Source organism: Notolabrus celidotus, chromosome 10, assembly GCF_009762535.1.
Source record: "Notolabrus celidotus isolate fNotCel1 chromosome 10, fNotCel1.pri, whole genome shotgun sequence".
Taxonomy (NCBI): domain Eukaryota; kingdom Metazoa; phylum Chordata; class Actinopteri; order Labriformes; family Labridae; genus Notolabrus; species Notolabrus celidotus.
In genome coordinates, this window is record NC_048281.1 from 1,985,340 (window position 1) to 2,008,446 (window position 23,107).

The following is a 23,107-nucleotide window of genomic DNA, read 5'->3' on the forward strand; positions in this document are numbered from 1 at the left end:
GGCGGGCAGAACGGCAGGACAGGATTTGATTGGTTTCATCATTTGGCTCCTGATGGCAGGGATTGGATGGTGTTTTCCCAGGTTTACTCCGGCTGTAGATAGCAGCTTTTTTTACCTCTTTTTTAAGAACACATTATGTATTGATTACCATCAGGACAGAAAGATCATTTTAACAAGTATAACAAAAAGTGGATCTAAATCTGACTACCAACCCCAGCTTTAAGACTTATTCGGAAATTGTACATTGAAAAGGGGGATCATCCTTTACTCCCAATCGTCTTTCTTGGACCACTCTGCGATATATTGTTTTTCAATATGACCATTGGAGGGATTAATGTAATCTTCTGTCATGTTAATAAAACACAGTAAGTACACAATATTTGTCACATTTCATGCACCAGCCTTGTTTTGTCTTAGACAGACGTCATCGTGAACACAACAGGAGAAGACAGAAACTTGAGCAGTGGTAATGTCTCCAGCGCTTTACTGAACAAAGCTGGATATGAAATACAGAAGGAACTGCATTATGCGAATCAAACTGGACCTGTCATCATTACAAAAGCCTACCGGCTGCACTGTAAAAACGTCTTTCATACGTTTTGTGCTTGGAAGGGGGGAGATGCAATGCAACAGGCAAATGCACAGCAGGTAAAGTATGTTGTTGGTATTTAAGTAAAGGAATATATAAATTGCATTTGTAAATACACAAGAGACTTACTTAATAATGATTGGAATTTGTATTAGTTCTAAAGGCTTGACTTACTTAATAACTTGACTTTTTGTTTTTCTGTCCACTGACTCATCTATTACAGATTCTTTCTAACTCAGTGTTGGAATGCTTGCGGTTGGCAGTTTCAAATAATCACAAGTCGATCGCCTTTCCTGCCATTGGAACAGGAAACCTTGGGTTCAGAGCAAAAGAGGTTGCCTACATCATGTTAAGTGCAGTGTCTCACTTTGCCCAAAATACCTCAAAGACGTTGGAAGTTCATGTCGTCATATATCCTCCTGACATCAACACATTTCAGGTAATGCAACAAATACTTGAGAATGACCATTTATGATAACCTGTACCAGAAATGCATCATTCTGTTTTAAATGCTGTGTTAGGTATTAAAGAAGAACGCACTCATGACACCATCATTTATTAGCCTTGAAAAAAATCAAGAAGTTCAATCAAGAATATATTTTCTTAGAAAAACCTTAAGAAAAAGATGGACAGCATGGCCCCAAAACTTGGAGCTCCCCTTAATGACTGGCTGAAGTATACTGTAGGCCATGCAGCAGAGTGCCCTTATGTTAGCAGCTGGGACATGAGTCAAACTACAGAATCAAAATACATGTCAAATAAGATGTTCTTAGATATAGTTACTGTTGTGAAGGTAATTACTTGTCTTCCAAATGTATGTTAAAGTGTTTGTTTTCTGAGAAGTGTAGGTTTAAATGGTCATTTGATGGTACTAAAAGGGAGCATAGTACAATGATTGATAGCTCTCTTGACAAAGGCTGCCTTTGCACACTGCAAGAAAGGGTAGCTTAAATATAGGGTGAAAAAAATTAATTCAAGGTGAAGATTTCTTAAAACTAGTGAAATGATCTGTCCATGCAGCAAGTTAATTTTACTTGATAAGAATTCTTAAAATGAGATTGTTAAATGTAGAAATAAGCAGGCTCTGAAAAGTATTAAAAAGGGTTGAAATAAGTAGAATATGATGATTTTTAGCTCAAAACTACTTGAAAACAAACTTCCTACAGCACAGTTAGAAGTGAAATATACTGAATATAAGCAAAGAACATCTCATTTATTTATTTTGTATACTTCATTTGAGCAAATTATGGCCTGGGACAAGAAAAACACCAATTTAAGAAAACATGACTCACTATTAGAAAACTATGATTACACTGTTTCTTGATATAAGCTGGCTCATCTTAAAATAAACCCTAATCCATCTTAATCTAAAACTAAAATCTTTAAACCAGTTCTTATTCTTAGAATATACCTCTGAAATGTTTCTACAGAAACCACAACAGCAAACTGGATTACTGTCAACATTTAATACATGTCAGGATTAACAACATATAACATCAAGAACACTTTAATAGTGACTCAGAGTTGATGCATACTTCAAGACATTTCAAACAGTCTATAGTGGCTTGCTTTCGCCAATCAAAACAAAACCCTACAAGCCACAGAGGAGCTGCTTTTCCGGGACTCAGTTGATGCGTGTCCTCCTCGGCAGGATGAATGAATGACGGTCCAAACTTCGTGCATTGACATCAAACAGGTTTATTTACATCCACACACAATTATGCTCCGCCGACCAATCTGCACTTACATCCAACATAACTTGCAGAATAATTAACAGGTTAATGTACCCACGAAGACATAATGACGACGACGGTCAAAAACTGTTTGCTAACCCGGTAGGCAGCTCACCTGCCACTAATTGGGTCTTCTTCTCTTTATGCCTTCTGCACCCTACTTGACAACACCCGCCACCTAGTGTGTACACACGTAAGTGGAGCAAACAAAATGAAACAGTCCACAGACACAACATTGATACAAATATGGCTCTAACACAGTCTTTAGAGCCAAACCAAAACAAATATATCACCATACAGCAGAACTCTGAGCAATCAATAAGATACAAGCTGAACTGTGTCTTGAAGAGATGCCTTATGTGTTATTCTTAAATCAACTTGAAGTTGTTACTCAATCTTGGAACAAGTTTTATTTTGATGAGACTTTAGGTGAGACAACCAATGTAGCTTATTTTAACAGTCATTCACTCAATTTAAGATTCCCAGACTAACTGAGACAAAAAGACATGTTCATAATCAATTTAAGATTCAACCATACATACAAAGATTAAAAACAAGCAAAGAACTCTAAAAACAAGGTCCTTCATCTAACATGTCTCAATCTAAGAAGTACAATCTTGGCAAGTGCCGAATTATTTGCAGTACAGCGCTGTGTGCATGAGATTAGCAGAGTAGAGAAAGATAAAACTTAAACAAGAGTCACTGAACTTTCCAACACTGTGAGTGTATTGGAGAAACTTTTCAACTTTACACTGCGTTGTTTTTTTAATTCAATGCGTGTTTTAGATAGGAGGAAAGGGTTTGACGTTAAACTGCGGCCTCACCAGCCGACCCTGACTGTTCAGACTATCATTCCAAACATGCTCTCATACACATACACTACCAGTCAAACATTTGGACACACCTTCTCATTCTATGGATTTTATTTATTTTAATTATTTGCAACATTGTAGATTAATACTGAAGACATCAAAACTATGAAATAATCTGGTTTGGCCATAATCTGGATTACAACAGTAGTCAAATAGAGCTATCCATTGTGTACTAACCCTACCTCTGAACAACACAACTGATGGTCTCAAACACATTAAGAAGGCAAGTCATTCTACAAATGAACTCTTGACAAGGCTCATGTTCATTAGAAACCATTCCAGGAGACCACTTCATGAAGCAGACTGAGAGAATACCAAGAGTGTGCAAAGCTGTCATGAAGGAAAAAGGGGGCTACTTTACAGAATCTAAAATCTAAAACAGATTCTGCTTTGTTTAACACTTTTTGGTTCATTCAATAATTCCATATATGTTCTTTCATAGTTTTGATGTCTTCAGTATTAATCTACAGTGTTTACAATCATTACAATAAATACAAACCTTGAATGAGAAGGTGTGTCCAAACTTTTGACTGGCAGTGTATGTCAGCTCCCATCACGGAGGGTATATGGCTTCATTTTTTACAATGGGGGGGGGGGGGGGGGGGGGGTGCTGAGACACTTGTTATTGAATTTATTATGGCAACTTCTGGTAACAGGGGTGTCAAACAGGAGGTCACCATCTTGCTACTACAGTGCTGCGTTCCTGCAGTGAAGTTAGTGAAGTAACCCTAACCCTTGCTCACCCTGTTGGGATTCCTATTTGCATAACCACTTGTGTAATTAATAAACTCCTTACATTTCTTTTTATTGCTCTGGATTATGCTCTTGGCATTACCAAATGCACAACTTCACTTTGTCAGCTAAAATAACACTTCCTTGACAGTATTTTAAACAGGAGGAAAACTTTAACCGTTATACATTTTACCAGAGGTGAACTTTTCAGATAGTATTTTTATTTTTATTTAGAATTTTTAGATTAGATTTTAGGTTTCCATATTTATTGTCCTTACTGTATTGTTAAGTACCAGTGTTCCATTCACCACGTCAAATTCCTTGTGTGTGCGAGCTCACTTGGCAATAAAGCTTTCTTGATTCTTAATTGATTCTAAGATCAAAATGATCATACGTGAGAACCATGTAGAAAATATAAACATGACATTTTTCTGTCTAAAAACGTTATTAGATTAGTGCTTCTTACACATACTAAATCAGCCCATGAAATCAGTCATCTTTTTTAATTCTCTTTATTATGATAACTGTGTGTAACGTTATATGTGTTGGCTGTGGTGTAAGACTCTACGGCAGCAGAGAACTGTTTATTTGGTTCGTTTGGTCGTTCAGGTTCAGTGGCCAGCTCTCGATAACTCAGAGGCCACTCATGCTCTGTGAATTGTCTCATACAAAATAAATAAATATTTGTCAATAACTCTCTTTCCAGGCTTTTGAAGAACAAATGAGATATCCCAAGGAAAAAGTATCTGGTCCCAGCTTTGAACCTGGTAACAGTATTTCAGATATCACTCATTCTTTGTTCAGAATATAAGCAGAATCCTGAAATGTGTGTGTGTTGGTTCAATGCAGTTATTGTTATGCACTAACAATGGACTTAATCCCGTCCCCCCCACCAGCATTCAACAACAAAGATGACTTCAGTGGCTCAAAGGCTTCATTCCCTCAGATCAGCCTCACCGGCTCCTCTGAAGAAGCAACACGTGAGGCTGAACGATGGCTGCAGGGGCTCTTTGGATCTTCTGGCACAGTCGTCCTCTGCAACAACTTCATCCTTCACTTTGGAGAGCAAGAACATCAGCAGCTCTCCCGTCTGACCAAAAGGGGTGTCAGAATCCAGGAGTATTTTCAAAAAGGCTTTGCTGGCATAACGGTAAAAGGCGAATTGAATGAAGAGGTTGCTGTGGCTGGGCTGCAGGTGGAGGCCATTCTCTGCAAAATACAGGAGGAGTTTGTGAGAGATGAAGAGCAGGAAATAAGTCGTATTTCGACAAAGAATGTGTCTTTTCAGAGAGAGACACTGCACTCCTCAACCCAAGAGTACAGAGACAGAACATCTCTACTCAGCAAACTGAATCTGTGGATGTATAAGGTACAGTGGGTGTTTATTAAACACATAAATGTCGTAGAAAACAAGAAGGATTTCACATGCATTGATGTCACAGAGGATTTTTAATGTCTGTACATATGAGGCGCTGATTGCAAAATTGTGCACACTGAAAATAACAGCAACATTTCTCCACATTAGCTCCAAAACGTAATGAAAATATAGAGTGAATTTTTTAAAGTCACTATTTTTATCACATTTAGAGGAATATTTGTGATCTGCTTCACATTTAAGTTTGCTTTGAAAAATATATTAAGTTAAAATCGCTGTTAAATCCAAATGCAAATCTAAATGTAAATGTTAAATCTAAATCTAAATGTTAAATCTAGATCTAAATGTTCAACGTTAAATCTAAATGTGAATGTGAAGAAGATCACCAATATTCCTCTAAACGTGATAAAAAAAAGTGACTTTTTAAAATTCACTCTACATTTTTATGACGTTTTGGAGCTAAATGTGGAGAAATGTTGCTGTTATTTTTAGTGTGCACAACTTTACAAACGGCGCCCCATATTAACAGACTAATGCTTTAAATGTTTTTTATCTAGGTGGAAAAAGTGGAGAACCCAGCGCTGGAGACGCTCTTTGAATTGAAGAAAAAACAACTCAACCGCTCCACTTCTCGCACAATGTTTCAATGCATATCAGCACAGTTCCTTGAGATGGTGTGTCGTATTGGATTCCACGCACAGTGCGCTCCACCTCAAGGTATGATACTGCTTTTGCAAACTGTACTTAATGATGCCTACAGATTTATCAGCTCAGATACATTTTTTTAGATTCAAATTTCTCACTTTTCAAGGGAAGTTGTTTAAGGTACTTATTAATAGTGAGTGCAGATGGGCCAAGAGTACCAGAACATCAAGCCAATTTAATTTAAAATAATACTACATATAAAATATATTAAAATTAAAATAATTCTGCATGTAGAATACATTTAATTTAAAAGAGTCCTGCATATAGAATACATTTAATTTAAGAGTCCTGCATATAGAATACATTTAATTTAAAAGAGTCCTGCATATAGAATACATTTAATTTAAAAGAGTCCTGCATATAGAATACATTTAATTTAAGAGTCCTGCATATAGAATACATTTAATTTAAAAGAGTCCTGCATATAGAATACATTTAATTTAAAAGAGTCCTGCATATAGAATACATTTAAATTGAAATAATCCTAGATATAATATACATTTAAATTAAAAAAGTACCATATACAACACATTTAATTGAAATAAGTCAACATATGAAATACATTTAAATTAAAAGACTATTACTAACAAAATATATTTAATTTAAGAGTCCTTCGTATAAAATACATTTAAATAAAAATAATGCTATATACAAAATACATCTAAATCCAAATAATTCTATATATAAAATACATTTAAATACATATAATTCTACATTTAAAATACATTTAAATTAGAATAATCCATCATATGAAATACATTTAAAGTAAAATAATCCAACATATAAAACACATTTAAATTAAAATTAATCCAACATATAAAACATATAAAAATTAAAATAATTCTATTTATAAAATACATTGAAATTTAAATAAGTTTACATTTAAAATACATTTAAATTAGAATAATCCAACATATAAAATACTTAAATATAAAAGAGTCCTATGTACAAAATACATTTAAATAATAATAATTCTATGTAAAAAATACATTTTAATACATATAATTCTACATATACAATAAATTAAAATTAAAATAATCCAACATATAAAATTAAAATAATCCAACCTATACAACACATTTAAATTAAAATAATCCAACATATAAAACACATTGAAATTAAAATAATTTTACATTTAAAATACATTTAAATTAGAATAATCCAACATATGAAATACATTTAATTTAAAAGAGTCCTACCTATAAAATACATTTAAATACATATAATTCTATATACAAAATACATTTAAAAACAAATAATTCTATATATAAAATACATTTAAATACATATAATTCTACATATAAAATACATTTAGCATTGACTGCATAACGACTGGGATGATAGAGAGGTGGACTCAGCTTCTATATTGATCCAGACTGTTTTAATGTTCATGTTAGATTTTGTATGTTTCATAAAATGTATTCCGTTCAGAGCGAGGGCTGGCACAAGTGTTCACCTGCATGTGCGTTCACCTGCATGTGCTTTCACGTGACGTCTGCCAGGATTAAAAGACGCTACCAGCCGTTTATTTCTCTTTCAAAGATTTCACAGTAAATGCAGCGAGAGCAGAGCGACATGTTGGAGATTTAAGAGACCCATCAAGGAAAGAGACCAGCTCAAACTTTAACAGACATCTGTACAGGACGAACCCAGAGAAGTGAGAGAGATGCTAAAGTTACTGAGACCGTTCATCACTTTACTGTGTTAGTGTTACGGTGATATTAGTGACTAAAATAACTAAACCATTGGGCTTGAGTTGGTTAGTTTGTTCAAATTCTGATTAATAGTGTTAGGGCTGAGTTTATTGGACACCGGCAGTGATCCCAGTGCAGCAGAATCTCTGAGCGATCCCCTCAACAGAAGCACGGTGTGCATTTACACATGACACACAGCGCTGTGACTTCATTCATGAATTAATCTCCAGACACACCGGAGGGATCTCATTAGAATATTCTTGTAGTGGCAGTTAGCCCTCGTCAATTTACTAAAATAAGAATAAAAATCAGGGGGAGAGCGTATGGTACACAGGCTCAAACAGCAGTTTCTCTGAAGTCTGATTAAACTAAAAAGGTTTCTCACAAAACCATCAGTTGCATCCTCATGCTCAACGTCTCCTGGTAAAAAAAAACATTCACCTTCCCTGGTGTTGGCCCCTCCTATCTTACCTGCCCATCAAGGAGCAAAACATCCAAATGAGAACTAAAATAAAATAATAATGACGCACATAGCATTGCCCTTAATCAAAACAACAACAAATAAATGACTTTAGGTCAAATGATTATATACATGAAATTAAGGAAATAGCTCCAACACTAGTGTTAATGAAAGAAATGTGTTTTCTACACATCCAAAAGGTCCCACACAGTCAGACCAGGCTCATACAGTCAATAGTTTGGAATGAAGCAGCCGCTTCAATCAATATCAACAATGAGGACTGGACTAGGACTTGACTGGAACTCGGACTCAGATGTTTCTCTGGTGACTCAGACTCGACTCAGACTTAAACACTGAGAACTTGGGACTCGACATGGACTCGAGGTTTGGTGACTTTACTACAACACTGCAAAGAAGACAATGATACACTTTTATGAACCAGAGAGCACAGAAGAATAACTTTTCAAGAGGAGGCTGGCTGAAAAGCTGAACACAAACTGCAAATGAAGAAGCAATAATAATTTAGACAAACGATGCATTTCTTTCACCTGCTTCTCTTGCTTTGGTCACAGACTCTGCATTTGGAGAGGGCATCTACTTTGCAGGCACAGTGAAAAAGGCCATGGAAGTGTGGATGAAGCCAATCGAGGAGTATGTGTACTTTGTGGAGGCTGAGGTGCTAACTGGAAACTCCACTCGCGGTGAACAAGGTCTCATTCTGCCCCCTGCTGAGGCAAACAGTGTGAGTGGAGGACCTGACATTGCTGTCATATTCAGTGGGCATCAAGCTCTGCCCAAGTACATCATCACCTGTAAGGCAAGATAAAAGGTGTGTTGTAGAGACAAATGAAAAGATGTTTGTACAGTGGGACATAAGTTGAGTTCTCCTCGTACAGAGTAATCGCAGTGAATTTAAGTTCATATACAGTAATGGCTTTAAGCTTAACACTTTGAAAATGTGTTTTATTAACCAAATCAATATTTCAGAAAAAAATATACAGGTTTGTTTTCTTTAAGATTTACATTATATAACCACATTATGAGTAATATGTCAAAACTTTGGGTTTCTTGCTTCTGTTTTAACTTTGTTTCTTTTTTTTATTAACTTTTTCAAAAAGCTAAATCACTCGTGGGCTGGTCATTGTTTGTTGATTTATATAAAAACAAGGTTAAAGGAAATGTAACCACACAGAACCAAATGAGTAAGATGAGACTAACAGGTGAGAGGCTTCCATCACCAAGAGTTGAGGGTAGTGCACGGCAGAACTAACACCTGATTGTAACTACATTTAAGATGTATTCAGTAAGCAAAAACTGTCCAGTTGTTCTGAACACTGACACAGAAATAAAAACATAAAAACTTTAATTTGTCATATTCTTCTTTTGTTTGTCTGAATGATTACAACTTTTGATACCTGGTGGAAAGTCCCAATTAAATTCAATACAATAAACATTTCAAAAACTGTAAAAAGAAAGAAAAAAAAAGAGGGGGGGGGGGGGGGGGGGGGGGATAACACTTGTTTACATGTTATTTAAGACATGGGCACCCAAACATTTTAGTTCGCAACCCTGAAAATAACAGTGCCAGAGACTGGAGACCCTTGATGTCCTGAGGTTGTTAAATATTGCGAGAGGCCCCATCAAAAATCTGCACATTACTTTGTGATTGAAAAAGATAGGGTATACACGCTGCGACCAGCAGTGAGAGTTTGGCGTGCTTGTTGGTGGTTTGTACCAAGTGGCAACCTCCGGTCTCAAAATATGAAGCCCATGCGGAAGTGTTATAAACTGCAATTCATAGAGAATCCACTTGAGGCTGGCTGCAGAAACACAGGAAACCACATACACACCAATTCAAAGAAGACGATCTTTACAGCAGAAATAAACATGTTTACAGCCTGGTTCAAAAAACAGCTTGGCTCTACGTTGCTAGTTTCTCTATCGGCACACACTGTACAGGATGATTTTTTTCTAACACGATGGTTCAGAAGATATTAAGATTACAGGTTTTTGCCCAAATAAGGACATGACTGACTTGATTGACAGGAGGGAACACGTAGCTGTTGGCTAGGAGGCTCAAACCCCACCTCTTTACCTCACACTATGGCTGTTTCTGAAACGGCCTGCTACATACTACCTACTAATGGAGTAGACAGTAGGTACTGCCTACTACATACTGCGTTTGAATTTAGTCTGTAGTCTGACTGTTCTGTTGGATCTAGTCTGCAGTACGCTGAGCCAGACGTCACTGGATTTCTGGTTTCAAACAGCGGAAGTAAACCACGGCCAAGCCGATAGAGAAACTGCTTCTTTAGCATCACTTCTGATTTAAAAAGTTAAGAAGTGGTTTATATGGAATTTATTAGTTTTCACAGCACCCAAAAACGGATTTCCCGGTCAAAAAAGAAGGAAAAAGAAAAGGAGGAATGAGCTCTGTGCATTGTGGGAAACAGTACGTGAGGCAGACTGGTCCGATGCATACTGTGAAATTTTCCCAAATCAGTAGACATCTGGGGAGTTTTGGCATACTGCAGATTTTGCTCTTGTTCACATACTACATACTGCATTAGGGATGTACATTTTAAGTATTTTCCGTGATCGATTTTTGGAAATGTTAACGATCAATTATCGACTAATTGATAAAAAAAAAACTTTATTATTCTTACGTCAAAAACAATGCCAAATAGGTTGTTTTCCCCCTAAATTGTATTTTCTACAGCAACAAAATACAAATAACTGATGGTATTGAATACGGGCACACGTTTGACACGCAGATTATCAACGATCAGGCTCTTTAAAATATTCTCCGCGGACATAATCTTATAAAGTGAAGGCTCATAATACTAACAGAAAAGTACTTCAGACTCACAGTGTCCAGTTTTCTGTCTCCTCGTTCTTATTGAGAGAAATAAACATGTGTATTCAGTCAGGTGTCAGCCAGGAGCGCAACTGGGTCATAATCAGTCCCGCTGGAGAAATACCCAGACGGCTCTGATGTTGCTGCTCTGTAAACGTAGCGTACCAGAATTTCCCACCTGTCTGTTGCCTTTGTATCCAAAGGTGGAAATATCCTGTTTAAAGTTATCAACCTTTGTGTCCGTGTTGTTGTTGGCAGCAGTTTTGTATTGATCCTCTTTTAAAAAGCGCACGTGGAGACCTGACGCACAGCCGCAGCCGCCAGCTGCATGAGCGTCTCCACTGTGCGCAACACCTTTAACAGCTGAATCACATCAAAACATGCTTTAAACTTAAAACACCTCCCTGATAGATGAGTTTAATATGAGACCACATGATGTTTGTTCCACGTGACGGAAAAAATGTATCGAGTAATTTCTTAACAATCAATTAATCGATAATCGATTAATTGTGGTCATCCCTATACTGAATTTTGGCCAAATCAGTACGTACTGCTAGTAGAGTAGGAGGTTTCAGAAGCAGCATATGCCTGGTTGAGTTCAGCATTTCCAATATGGCTGCCGCCGTCGTTTGGCTTCAAAACAGCGCTCAGGAACAGATGGGTGACGTCACGGATACTACGTCCATATTTTATACAATCTATGGTTTATACCAAATCTACCTCAGTTACAAAATAAGTAACCTTGAACCTTGAGAGGACTACACGCAGCAAAACTTTGTCAGGTGTCCTGAGGTCAAAAAGTAAAGAAGAAAACTGATTGCATTTTTCATTTGCATGTGTAGCTACAATTATTGTATATATTTTCACAACAATTGATAAAATATGCAATTATGTTATTGTTTTTTGGGAGGCATCTCGCGACCCCACCATGACCCCCCAGAGGGGCCCGACCCCCACTTTGGGAACCACTGATTTAAGAGACCAATAGAAGTGGTGCCCACAACCTTAAAGGTGACATATCATGCAAAATTGACTTTTTAATGGTTCTTTACCTGAAATATGTTTCCCTGGCATGTCTACAAACCCCCCGAGAATGAAAAGAATCCATTCTGCCCCTGTTCTGATTTCTCCACCTTTCTGTAAATGTGTGTGAAACGAGCCGTTTCAGACTTCAGTGTTTTTGTTACGTCACAACAATATCCGGTCTGTCACGGAGTCAGAGCTCGGAGCTTGTTCAGCCCATAGACTGTATAAAATAATACTGAATCCCTCCTCTGGTTTTCATTCCCTGCACAAATGTGTGCTAACAAGGAGCCTAAGAGGGAGGCATGCTAGTTGTAGGATGTCTTAATAAACACAAAGGTCGGTTTTACTCCCCACGTCTGCAGATTTGAAGATCTAGTGGATGATTTTTATTTGTCATGGATAAGTGCTAGCGCTAATTAGCATAGCCACATAGCTATATGTTCATAGCTGTAGCTGTAGCTGTAGCTGTAGCTGTAGCTGTAGCTGTAGCTGTAGCTGTAGCTGTAGCTGTAGCTGTGTACCAAGATACACGTCGACAAACTGACAAATAAAACACTAAATCTGTGACCAATCCTTCAGAAAAGGTCCTGCTGCCTTTCTGGCATAGGTCGGTTTTACTCCCCATGTCTGCAGATTTGAAGATCTAGTGGATGACTTTTATTTATCATGGATAAGTGCTAGCGCTAGTTAGCATAGCCACATAGCTACATGTTCGTAGCTGTGTACCAAGACACACGTCTACATAATGATAAATAAAACAACAAGAAACACTAAATCTATGACCAATCGTTCAGAAAGGTCCTGCTGCAGGCGCCTCTCCATCAGGATCAGATTCAGAGGGTTGAAGTAACGCGATCTCTGAGCAGCCGTGTATATTCAGCCAACATGTAAACATTAGATCAACGTGCTGGAGAGCCGAGGCACATCCACTTCCTGAGGGGGCGTGGTCAGAGGGAAAACAGAGTGTTCTGATGAGGAATGAAGAAGAGGACTTTTCAGGCATGCCAAAATCTGATTTCAAAGTGTTTTTTTGAGCATAAACTGTAAAGACATGTTTTGGGGACCTCTTAGACCAATATATATTGATGAAAAAAGCGTGATATGTCCCCTTTAATGAAAACAAAGAATGTTAAATATCAACACATTAACCCTAGAACACTAACGTAACATTTAGTAACACCAGCACTAACATCGGGTATGTTTTACCCGATATAATCTACCCAATAAAAAATACTTCACATCAAAATATATCATAGTACAACAATACATGCAAATTGAAGTACTCCTCTTATATTTCCCAGGATAAAAAACTCATTAAAAAAAGTGCAAAAAAGTATCATGGTGGGACCATATAAAAATGTTACAAAATTAGGGAAAAGTAGGTAATCATTATGATTAATGATTTTTTATTTGGGCCACCCATTCCAGGGACATGAGCCTTATTCATTGAAGGAACAGTCTCCCTGCATCACTGATAACTGTGGGAGAGATAAACAAAGAATTTACTCTCAAACACTAACATCAGTGAAAATCACTCAAACATGTGCCTGCTGAGAAAAACAGGGATGGTAAAAGGGAAACAGGCCTACCTTGGGTGACATCAGACAGCAGCATGAAGCTACCCAGGGACCCATGCACCTCACACAGCAGCAACATAATGAAAATCACATAACTACAATCTCATGGGTGGAAATCCCCCGACGTTAGTGTCCTAGGGTTAAGCAAGTTAATCATTTGATTCCGACATGAGTTGGACAAAAACGTATTTTAAAAAGAACAAAAAGCAGAGCTCAGTGAATAGTAAATGACTTTAATTTGAGACTGTGATTTTATAAAAATATCTAGGATAAATTCAGTTCAACAACAACTACATCCGTCTTTTAAAGAAGACCCTCATAACCCGGTAGTACAACAAAGTTTCAAACACATTTCCTGTACACACACGTCTGTTTGGTTATCAGCCAGTGAGTGGTTGGGTTCAGTTTTCTAAATGATTATTACTGCAGATAATGTCACATCTGTATGATTGTCTGTGTTATTATTACTGCCTTTAAATAGCAGACAATGCCCCTCAGGATGTTTTCAACACATCTACCGCTGTCTGCTAAGAGCTCACAACGTTATTCTGAAATAAGAACAGGCTGAACAAACATACAAACAGCATTTAACATGTATCTACAAAAGACATGACAACCATCACTCCTCAGCAGATCTTCTTCCCCAGGATTAAATCCTTGTGTTTGAAATAAGAGAATGAGTGTAGGGAGAACGGGGCGAGGCTGAGGTCTATAGGGCCAGGTATTTGTAATATTTCTACAATAGGGCAACAGGTACAGTACATCTTGAACCCCTGCCTGTATTAGTGACCAGATCCAGCTGCTGCAGGCCGAGTTAGATAAATATGGCACATCAGGCCTCCAAGGGTCAGAATACATTGAAATAAAGAAGAAAGATGTTTAGATTTATTTGTTCGTGTGATAATATTTTAAGATAGTCTCTTTTCGTACCCAGCCCAGACTACACGTTTACTTCAAGTTTCTCTTTATTACTTACATTAAAAGTACAAATATATGGGTAACAGTCATCCAGTCCAGGAGTCAATGTTTGTTGGTTCATCCTCGACTCTGACTGATTTAACTGACAATGTTCTGCTCTGTACACTCCCTCTGTTTCACAGATACTTAGAATAACACATTAAAACCTGAACTCTGCTTCCATACAAATGCAAACACCCACACACACACACACATTCATCCATACACTCTCCTTAAAAAACACAGTCACTCTGTGCACTCAGCTATCTCTGTGCCGTCCACCAGCAGCGTGTGAATGATCCCGTCTCGTCTCTTCCCGCTGCTCACAGCCTTCACACAGCAGTTGTGGTCTCCCAGTGTGAAATGTGTTTCTGTGCCGTCTTCCACAAATTCGCCCTGCAGATATAAAAGAGTGGACAAAGACGTTAATCATGCCGTGTCATACTGCCAGCGCTGAAGCACGTCGACATGCACGACAACATGCACGCAAGAGGTATACAGGATGTTTGAGTCCTACTCAGGAGTTCAATTGTTTGAGGTTAGAGGTTATATCTTAAAATAAATACTGTAGAGCTTAGACTTTGGTCAAACATATTGGAGCAAAGACTCATGGGACTGTTAATGTTAATGTTAGGTGTTAATGACATAATTGTACAGTTATTTTGCTACATATACTACCAGTCAAAAGTTTGGACACACCTTCTCATTCAATGGTTTTTATTTATTTTAATTATTTTCAACATTGTAGATTAATACTGAAGACATCAAAACTATGAAATAATCTGGTTTTGCCATAATCTGGATTACAACAGTAGTCAAATAGGACTATCCATTGTGTACTAACCCTACCTCTGAACAACACAACTGATGGTCTCAAACACATTAAGAAGGCAAGTCATTCTACAAATGAACTCTTGACAAGGCTCATGTTCATTAGAAACCATTCCAGGAGACCACTTCATGAAGCAGACTGAGAGAATACCAAGAGTGTGCAAAGCTGTCATGAAGGAAAAAGGGGGCTACTTTACAGAATCTAAAATATAAAACAGATTCTGCTTTGTTTAACACTTTTTGGTTCATTCAATAATTCCATATATGTTCTTTCATAGTTTTGATGTCTTTGGTATTAATCTACAGTGTTTACAATAATTACAATAAATACAGACCCTTGAATGAGAAGGTGTTTCCAAGCTTTTGACTGGTAGTGTATGCTCAATCGTTGTGCACGTTTTATGACATTTTCAATATGTTGCAGAACGTAAAGTCAAATAACAAGTTTGATGCTGATCGTAGATGCTGTTGCAGATAGAGATCCTTGGACGTTGCTCTATTGGTGCTCGTGGCACAAAGCTGCTCACTAAGTGAAGAAATCTGACTCCAAACATTATTCAACTCACCAGCTCACCTCAACACTGCATAATAACCATAGACTGTATAAATAATGGACGTAGTATCCGTGACGTCACCCATCTGTTCCTGTGCGCTGTTTCGAAGCCAATCGGCGACGGCGGCCATATTGATAATGCTGAACTCAACCAAACTTAGTGTGAGGTAAAGAGGCGGGGTTTGAGCATCCTAGCCAAGAGCTATGTGTTCCCGCCTGTCAATCAAGTCAGTCATGTTCTCATTTGGGCCAAACTCACCCCCCGTACAGTGTGTGCTGATCATAGACTGTAAAAAATATGGACGTAGTATCCGTGACGTCACCCATCTGTTCCTGAGAGCTGTTTTGAAGCAAATCGACGGCAGCAGCAATATTGGTAATGCAGAACTCAACTAGGCAGAGTGTGACGTAGTGTGAGTCTCTTAGCCAATGGCTGTGTGTTCCCGACCGGGAGTCACGTCAGTCATGTCCTTATTTGGGCAAAACTCATAATCTTAATATCTTCTTAACCGTCACGTTAGAAAAAAATTCACCCCCCGTACAGTGTGTGCCATTAGAGAGATTAGCGTTGTAGGGCCAAGCCGTTTTTTGAACCAGGCTGTAAACATGTTTATTAATGCTGCAAAGATCGTCTTTTTCCCGTTCATATCTATGTGGTTTCCGGTGTTTCTGCAGCCAGCCTCAAGCGGATTTTCGATGTACTGCAGTTTATATCACTTCCGCATTGGCTTCATCGTTTGAGACCGGAGTTTGCCGCTTGGTGCTGATAGAGAAATTGGCTACATAGAGCCAAGCCGTTTTTTGAACCAGGCTGTAAACATGTTTATTTCTGCTGTAAAGATCGTCTTCTTTGAATGGGTGTGTATGTGGTTTCTGGTGTTTCTGCAGCCAGCCTCAAGCAGATTCTCAATGAATTGCAATTTTTATAACACTTCCACATGGGCTTCATATTTTGAGACCGGAGGTTGCCGTTTGATAATAACATATTTATAAATGGCTTCTGGTTATACTTACAGCAGTCTCAATATTTTGTCCATTGCACCAAACATCCATGGTGTCTTTCTCTGAAAGAAAGCAAACAGACACTGAATTAATGAAACTGTAGGACATGAAATTATTCAATGTTAAAGTCTGTTAACAGTTGCTAAACATGGCCCAGTATGACATGGTTGGAGTGTCTGTTTCTTCCAGTGCAGTCAGGTTTTGTGTCTTGATTGAATGTTTGAGTGAATCTGATCATCCTGTGGTTTTTCACCTTCATAATAACAAAATGTAGTTTAAAAAAAAATACAGTGGTGGAAAAACGTTTTCAGACACCCCATGCATTTGTGAAATATTGCATTGAGAATCACTCTTAGGTCTTCAAGTGCAATTTCTTTTAGTCCAGTCACAGGTTTATTTATTCTTTGTTCAGTTTTGAACACATTCTCTGTTATTTGTTGACTTTGATACCGACAATGTTGAGAACAGACATATTGAAACTGTCAAGAATTTAGTTTTGTTAGTTTTCTTGTAAACAATAAACAAAAAATATATTATTTGTTAAGTTTATGTCTGTCTAATGCTTGCAACACAAAAAAGATTTTTCCACATATATTTCATGACAATGTTTGAGATTGTGTAAAATTTTAATGGTGTTTGAAAACTTTTTTCCACCACTGTATCACCATAGTAATTATCCTCTTTAGAAAAATCTAGTTATAAAGTTGATGTATATAAGATTTGTTGGGGAAAATGACAAGTGTTAGTCAGGTGTACGGGCCGAAACCGAAGAAAACTGAGTCTATTACTAACAATTGAGTCTTTGGAGAGAATTTTTTGGTACTTCTTGACCGTGGAAATAATGTAGAAAGCAGATTTCAAAGGTAAAGAAATGATGGTTCAAGTAAAATTATTGGCACAGTTTAATTTGTATAAATCTGTAAACACAAATGCCAATGGAACAACACCACTCCAGATAATCAGGTGTATTATTTCTTGTTTCTTTATAATAAAGAAAGGATGTAAACCTATTTTATGGGGGAAAACTTTTGTCGAAGTAGCTTTATTATCATTCATTTATTTAAACGTCTGGCGTTTTGTGTCAGTAGGTACTGTGTAAAAATGTGGTCATTAATTTATTTCCATTATTTTTTTCAGAACTTTTGACTGCTTAAAATTCATTTTTACTTCTTCAGTCATCAAATGCTCTTTAAATGTCTGTCTTAGTATAACTTGTAAAAAGTACCCGTTAAGAACGCTTAATCTTTATAATGTTACAAAGAGCTGTCAGTAAATTGAAATCAAAGATATAATAAAAGAGCATGGCCTAGTCCATATATCATATTTGATCAAGCTTCATCCAGCTGAAAGAAAGATAAATAGACTTTATTATGGATCCTTGAATACCAATACTTGGACAAAGAATCGTATTACCAACAGCAGGCGACCGGAGGACCACTCACCCACATATTCAAGCTTAGAGAGATATATTAGAAATATGTCACTGCTGAGGTTTACTAACAAGTATTGCACACTCCTGTGCAGTAAAGCTAATGTGCGTTGCACATGGCTGAAGGTAGTACTCCACCTGATCAACTGTAAGCGGTGTAATTAAAAGAAGGATTAACTTGCACAGATAATAGAGGTGGCTGAAGATGGCGCAGTGCTTAAAGCTGTTAAAGAGCTTACAGTCAACATAATATTTGAGGGTACTTCTGAAGGGGATGAAATCACTCTGTTTGAAATACAACAGTTTGATATCTGCAGACTCATCTACCTCTTACCTAAAGCTGGAAATCTGTAATGGAAACTGATGTGAATATAATATTTAACTCAGCTGTGTGAAATGAGACCGATCACAATAATCTGCATGATAAGTAAATAATACACAAAGATAGAGAGGCTCACCCAGGACGACCCTGCAGTCAACGCCATCCAGGTTGAGCACCCAGGTGCTTGTGACCTTTGACCTGTTCTCCATGTACTTCTTCAAGCTCTTCCCGTTGATCTCCAAGGTGTACTCGTATGCAAACCCACTGACTGCATCAATGTTGATGGTCGCTTTGGTGTCTGATTTGCCCACATTAAAAGTCTCTTTCCCCACCAGTTTGAACATCCAGTCTCGCCTCAGCACCTCCTGCAGCAGGTCAAAGAAGACACCAGCAGCTGTTAACAGGGTGGACATTCATAAACAGGCTCAATGCTTTTGTTCTCTGCTGACTGACATACCTTTCCATCCACGAGGATCACCCTCTTCCCTGTGGTTGTGCCGTGTTCAAACTCTATTCTGTGGACTCCATCACTCAGTGCAACCTCCCACACACCAGCGAGATCATTCGACATCTTCTGAAGCTTCTTCAGACCCTGCAGGAGGGTCAAACAATCAAACAACACCTCGAACTGTTGATGCAAACACCAGAGTCATCGATATATCATTGCAGACAGGCAGACAGACAGACAGACAGGCGTGAGTTTGATACTCAGAAATAACTCTAGGAGCTCTTTCATCTTCTGTCACTGCTGCTTTCTTTTAAAGCACAGTGGAAGCATGAGTTTGACTAATGCATTTTAAAACTGCTCAGAGGAAGGTTGCTAAAGATAACGTGTGAAGTTGTTGCAGTTTATTGCAGGGCGTCTTCCGGTGTCAGTGCGGGCCTTTCAAAATAAAAGCCGTCATATTTTGTTTTGAACGGTTATCTGAATCAACAGGGTAAATTACTACTAGAAAGTATCCTTAATGTGAAACCTTCATTTTATATTGAATGGTTAACTGTGGTCTTTATTGTGTTGTTGTTAACAAGATTAATATTCCGGTTACATCATAAGCGATGATAACGTGCAGTAGATAGATAGATAGATAGATAGATAGATAGATAGATAGATAGATAGATAGATAGATAGATAGATAGATAGATAGATAGATAGATAGATAGATCTTTATTTGTCTTTATTAAGGAGATTTGTTGCCACCGTCTGTACAGGAATACATGTATGAACACAATAACCATAAACATCCACCCAGCCTCACAACAATGGTGCACCTCATCCCACATATATACACACCAGACACATATGAACACACATAAATGCACACACAGGACACATATGAACACACTGTACACATATATGCACACCGGACACATATGAACACACAGGACACATATGAACACACAGGACACATATGAACACACTGTACACATATATGCACACCGGACACATATGAACACACAGGACACATATAAACACACTGGACACATATGAACACACAGGACACATATGAACACACCGGACACATATATGCACACCGGACACATTACAATGGCATTTTATTTAGCAGTGCAATGGCCGACGGGACAAAGCTTCTGCCAAACCGGGCTCACCTACAGTATGAGGATCTGTACTGCACTCTATGCACATGCTGGCATTCATGCCTCATATGTGCACAGTTGATGTTAAAACTAAGCTGTTAGAGTCTAACTGTAGTCCACTTTATACTGTCCACTTGCAGTGCAAAAGTGAAAATGTATGAGTTGATTGTCTATTCTAACATGATGGTACTATCTCAGCCCAGGGGAATAAGGTTGTTTTCTTGCTTCTACAAACATAAATAAATTTAAATTATAAGGACAATTTTGTATGTTATGTCATTGCCATTGCCAATCCTTACAAAAGGATCTGAAACTTTGTGGTCTGATAACTTTGAACGCTTTTAAGCGGTCCTTAAATGACTTGGAGGCTGATGCATCTGTCTGCAGATGTTTTCTTTAAAAATAACTCATGCTGTTTTTCTGGAGGTATTTGTTGTGTAGCTGTTGTATGCGTCTGCTTTTTGTGTATTGTCTATTTGTAACGCTTTAACTGTGCTGCTGCCTATCTTGGCCAGGACTCTCTTGGAAAATAGATTTTTTAATCTCAATGAGCATTTCCAGGTTAAATAAAGGTTATAATAATTATTATTATCATTTTATTTTAATAGGCTATGTTGTTTCAATATTGCAATATTTAGTTTTTGGTTCTAGCCTCTGATAAGTACCCCATATTAGCCCACAAACGAAACAAAACTATTAAAAAACAAATAAACACAGCATGCTCACAGATAAACTCTGAACAAAACAACAAGCATTACAATCAACTAAGACGTATCTCAATTTGAAGACTAAGGGAAACTAAATAAAAAATAATACTTGGTTCTGATTCTTTGCATTAAACCTGTTATGAGCTGGTTTTCAATAAAGTGGAATTTTATTTTGAAAATAAAACGGAAGCGGTCAGTCTATCAGCAGCCAGTGTTTCTTCACCTCAGACCGCTAAAGCTACAGTCCTTTCTGTAAACACACAGCCTCACAATGAGCTCAGTAACATCAACATTCAGTATGCATCAGTATTACCTCACAGGCCCACAGGTCCGCGCTCCAGATCCAAGCTCCAAACAAAGACCAGAGGGTCAGTGGACGCAGGTCTTGCTCCTGGTCTTCCTCCTGTAGTTAGCTTCAGGAACAGACGAGCTGGGACTATGCTGTTTCTATGGTTACACGGTTTCACCTACGTAAAGGCTTAGCCACGCCCCCTCCGGGAAACACTGAAATCCTCAAAGCTGGAATATCAATGGAAGAATAAACATGGCTGAGACTCAGACATGATGCAGAGTAGTGAAAGAGAGATCATTTTAAATGACGCATGAGGAGGAAACCATGAAGGTTGTTTTTTGTTTTCTATTATCAACGAAGACATCAGATGAAATGTTTCCATCCACTCTTTAACCTCCAGATACAATGAACAGTTGTTTTCCAGAGTGTAAAATAATGAATGATTTGATCTCACTCACATTCTTAGAACTCATAATTATAACCCACTGCTCTTTTCATCATGCAGGAGAAATCAATGTGTTTAATGAGCAACGTTAAATCAGTTAGCTCAGATCAGTTCCCTTGCATTATTGTGTGCTACTGAGTGCTCAATATGAGACATCTTTTTTGTTTAGCAAATGATCAGGAGTTTTTAACTATCTATAAAACACAGAAATCAGTATGCTTCAATATTCACTTAAATTGCACCATGACATAACAACTCAATCAGTCCATGCACAATATTTATATTTGTATTTATATTTTTATATTTATTACTGTTGTCTCGTTGTTTAATCGTGTGTTCTTATTGTGGCTTGATACAGGACCTGAGAATCAGATTTGTGTTCCATATCATTTGACAGCTTGTGTTGGTATGACAGTAAAAAACCTTGAATCCTAAATCAATGAGTCCATCACCAACAAGTTTGTGATCCTGTGCAGACATTCATCAACGTATTAACTTTTCCCTGTGATAGTTGTTTTCTCAACGTCTTGACTTAATGTAAGGGGATCATAACTTATATCCTCAGAGTTGCAAAAACACAAAACAAACACAGATATAATAATTTTAACTGATGTCATTAGTGTGGGTAACAGGCAGAATGGCAAGTCATGGTCTGGCCTATTACAGTGACCAGCTTTGTTTCCTAGAAACTAGAATATTACACTGTAATCACAAAAACCACCTTATTCCCCTGGCTGCAGAGCATAAACACATTTGAAAGCAAACTCAAGACCAACCTTTTTACTCTCGCTTTTAACTGAGTTTCATTCTTATAACAGTTTTATATATTTATTTATTTATTTATTATCTAGTTCAAATTTTAGTCACTTTTCTTCTATTTTATTTATTTATGTACTTATTTATTTTAAGTATAGCATCTTATTTTCTTTTAATGGTTTGATATTTTAGTGTTTTATTATCTTAGAAATGTATTTTATTTTGGTGAGCTTAATTTCCTGTGTTGAGTTTTAACATCTTATTTTACCTCCAGTGTTTCCTCATTAAGATATCATGAGAGCGTTTCCTCAGTTCGTTCAGCAACTTATTTTATATTTTTCATTTATTTATTTTATTTTTATTGTTTTTAATACTATTGTTGCATTTATTGTGTTCTTAACCTTAAGATTGTGGGGTGGGTTTGGGGTCGGGCTGGGTTTGGGGATCTTTTTCTTAATTAATTCTATTTTAAGTTGTTATTATGAACAGCACTTTGTGTTACAATGTCATTATATGAAAAGCGCTTTATAAATAAAGTTTGATTGATTGATTGAAGAAAACTAGCTCTGTTATCCCGAGACACTGAGAAAATCAACT

At 37.4% G+C, this 23,107-nt stretch overlaps 2 protein-coding genes across 5 annotated transcripts in view; one reads left to right on the plus strand and one right to left on the minus strand.

Annotated features, from left to right (window-relative positions):
- parp9 (poly(ADP-ribose) polymerase family member 9) overlaps positions 1-9,526 on the plus strand; it is a 15,583-nt gene extending 6,057 nt beyond the window's left edge. For 3 of the 4 annotated variants that reach the window (XM_034693426.1, XM_034693425.1, XM_034693424.1), the window contains exons 3-8: positions 418-648; positions 813-1,028; positions 4,633-4,693; positions 4,823-5,295; positions 5,859-6,018; positions 8,733-9,526. In XM_034693426.1, coding sequence (XP_034549317.1) covers positions 418-648; positions 813-1,028; positions 4,633-4,693; positions 4,823-5,295; positions 5,859-6,018; positions 8,733-8,986 — 1,395 coding nt within the window. In that variant the 3' untranslated portion in view covers positions 8,987-9,526. Of the gene's footprint in view, positions 1-417; positions 649-809; positions 1,029-4,632; positions 4,694-4,822; positions 5,296-5,858; positions 6,019-8,732 lie in introns of all 4 variants that reach the window. The other variant, XM_034693428.1, reaches the window with a different exon arrangement.
- A 4,307-nt stretch (positions 9,527-13,833) lies between these two features.
- faima (Fas apoptotic inhibitory molecule a) lies at positions 13,834-21,468 on the minus strand. Its single transcript, XM_034694496.1, has 5 exons — positions 21,331-21,468; positions 19,172-19,306; positions 18,851-19,079; positions 16,976-17,025; positions 13,834-14,973 (listed from the first exon to the last, which is right to left on the minus strand). Exons 2-5 carry the CDS (start codon positions 19,283-19,285, stop codon positions 14,824-14,826), a joined length of 543 nt encoding a protein of 180 aa, XP_034550387.1. The 5' UTR covers positions 19,286-19,306; positions 21,331-21,468; the 3' UTR covers positions 13,834-14,823.
- Positions 21,469-23,107: the final 1,639 nt, after the last annotated feature.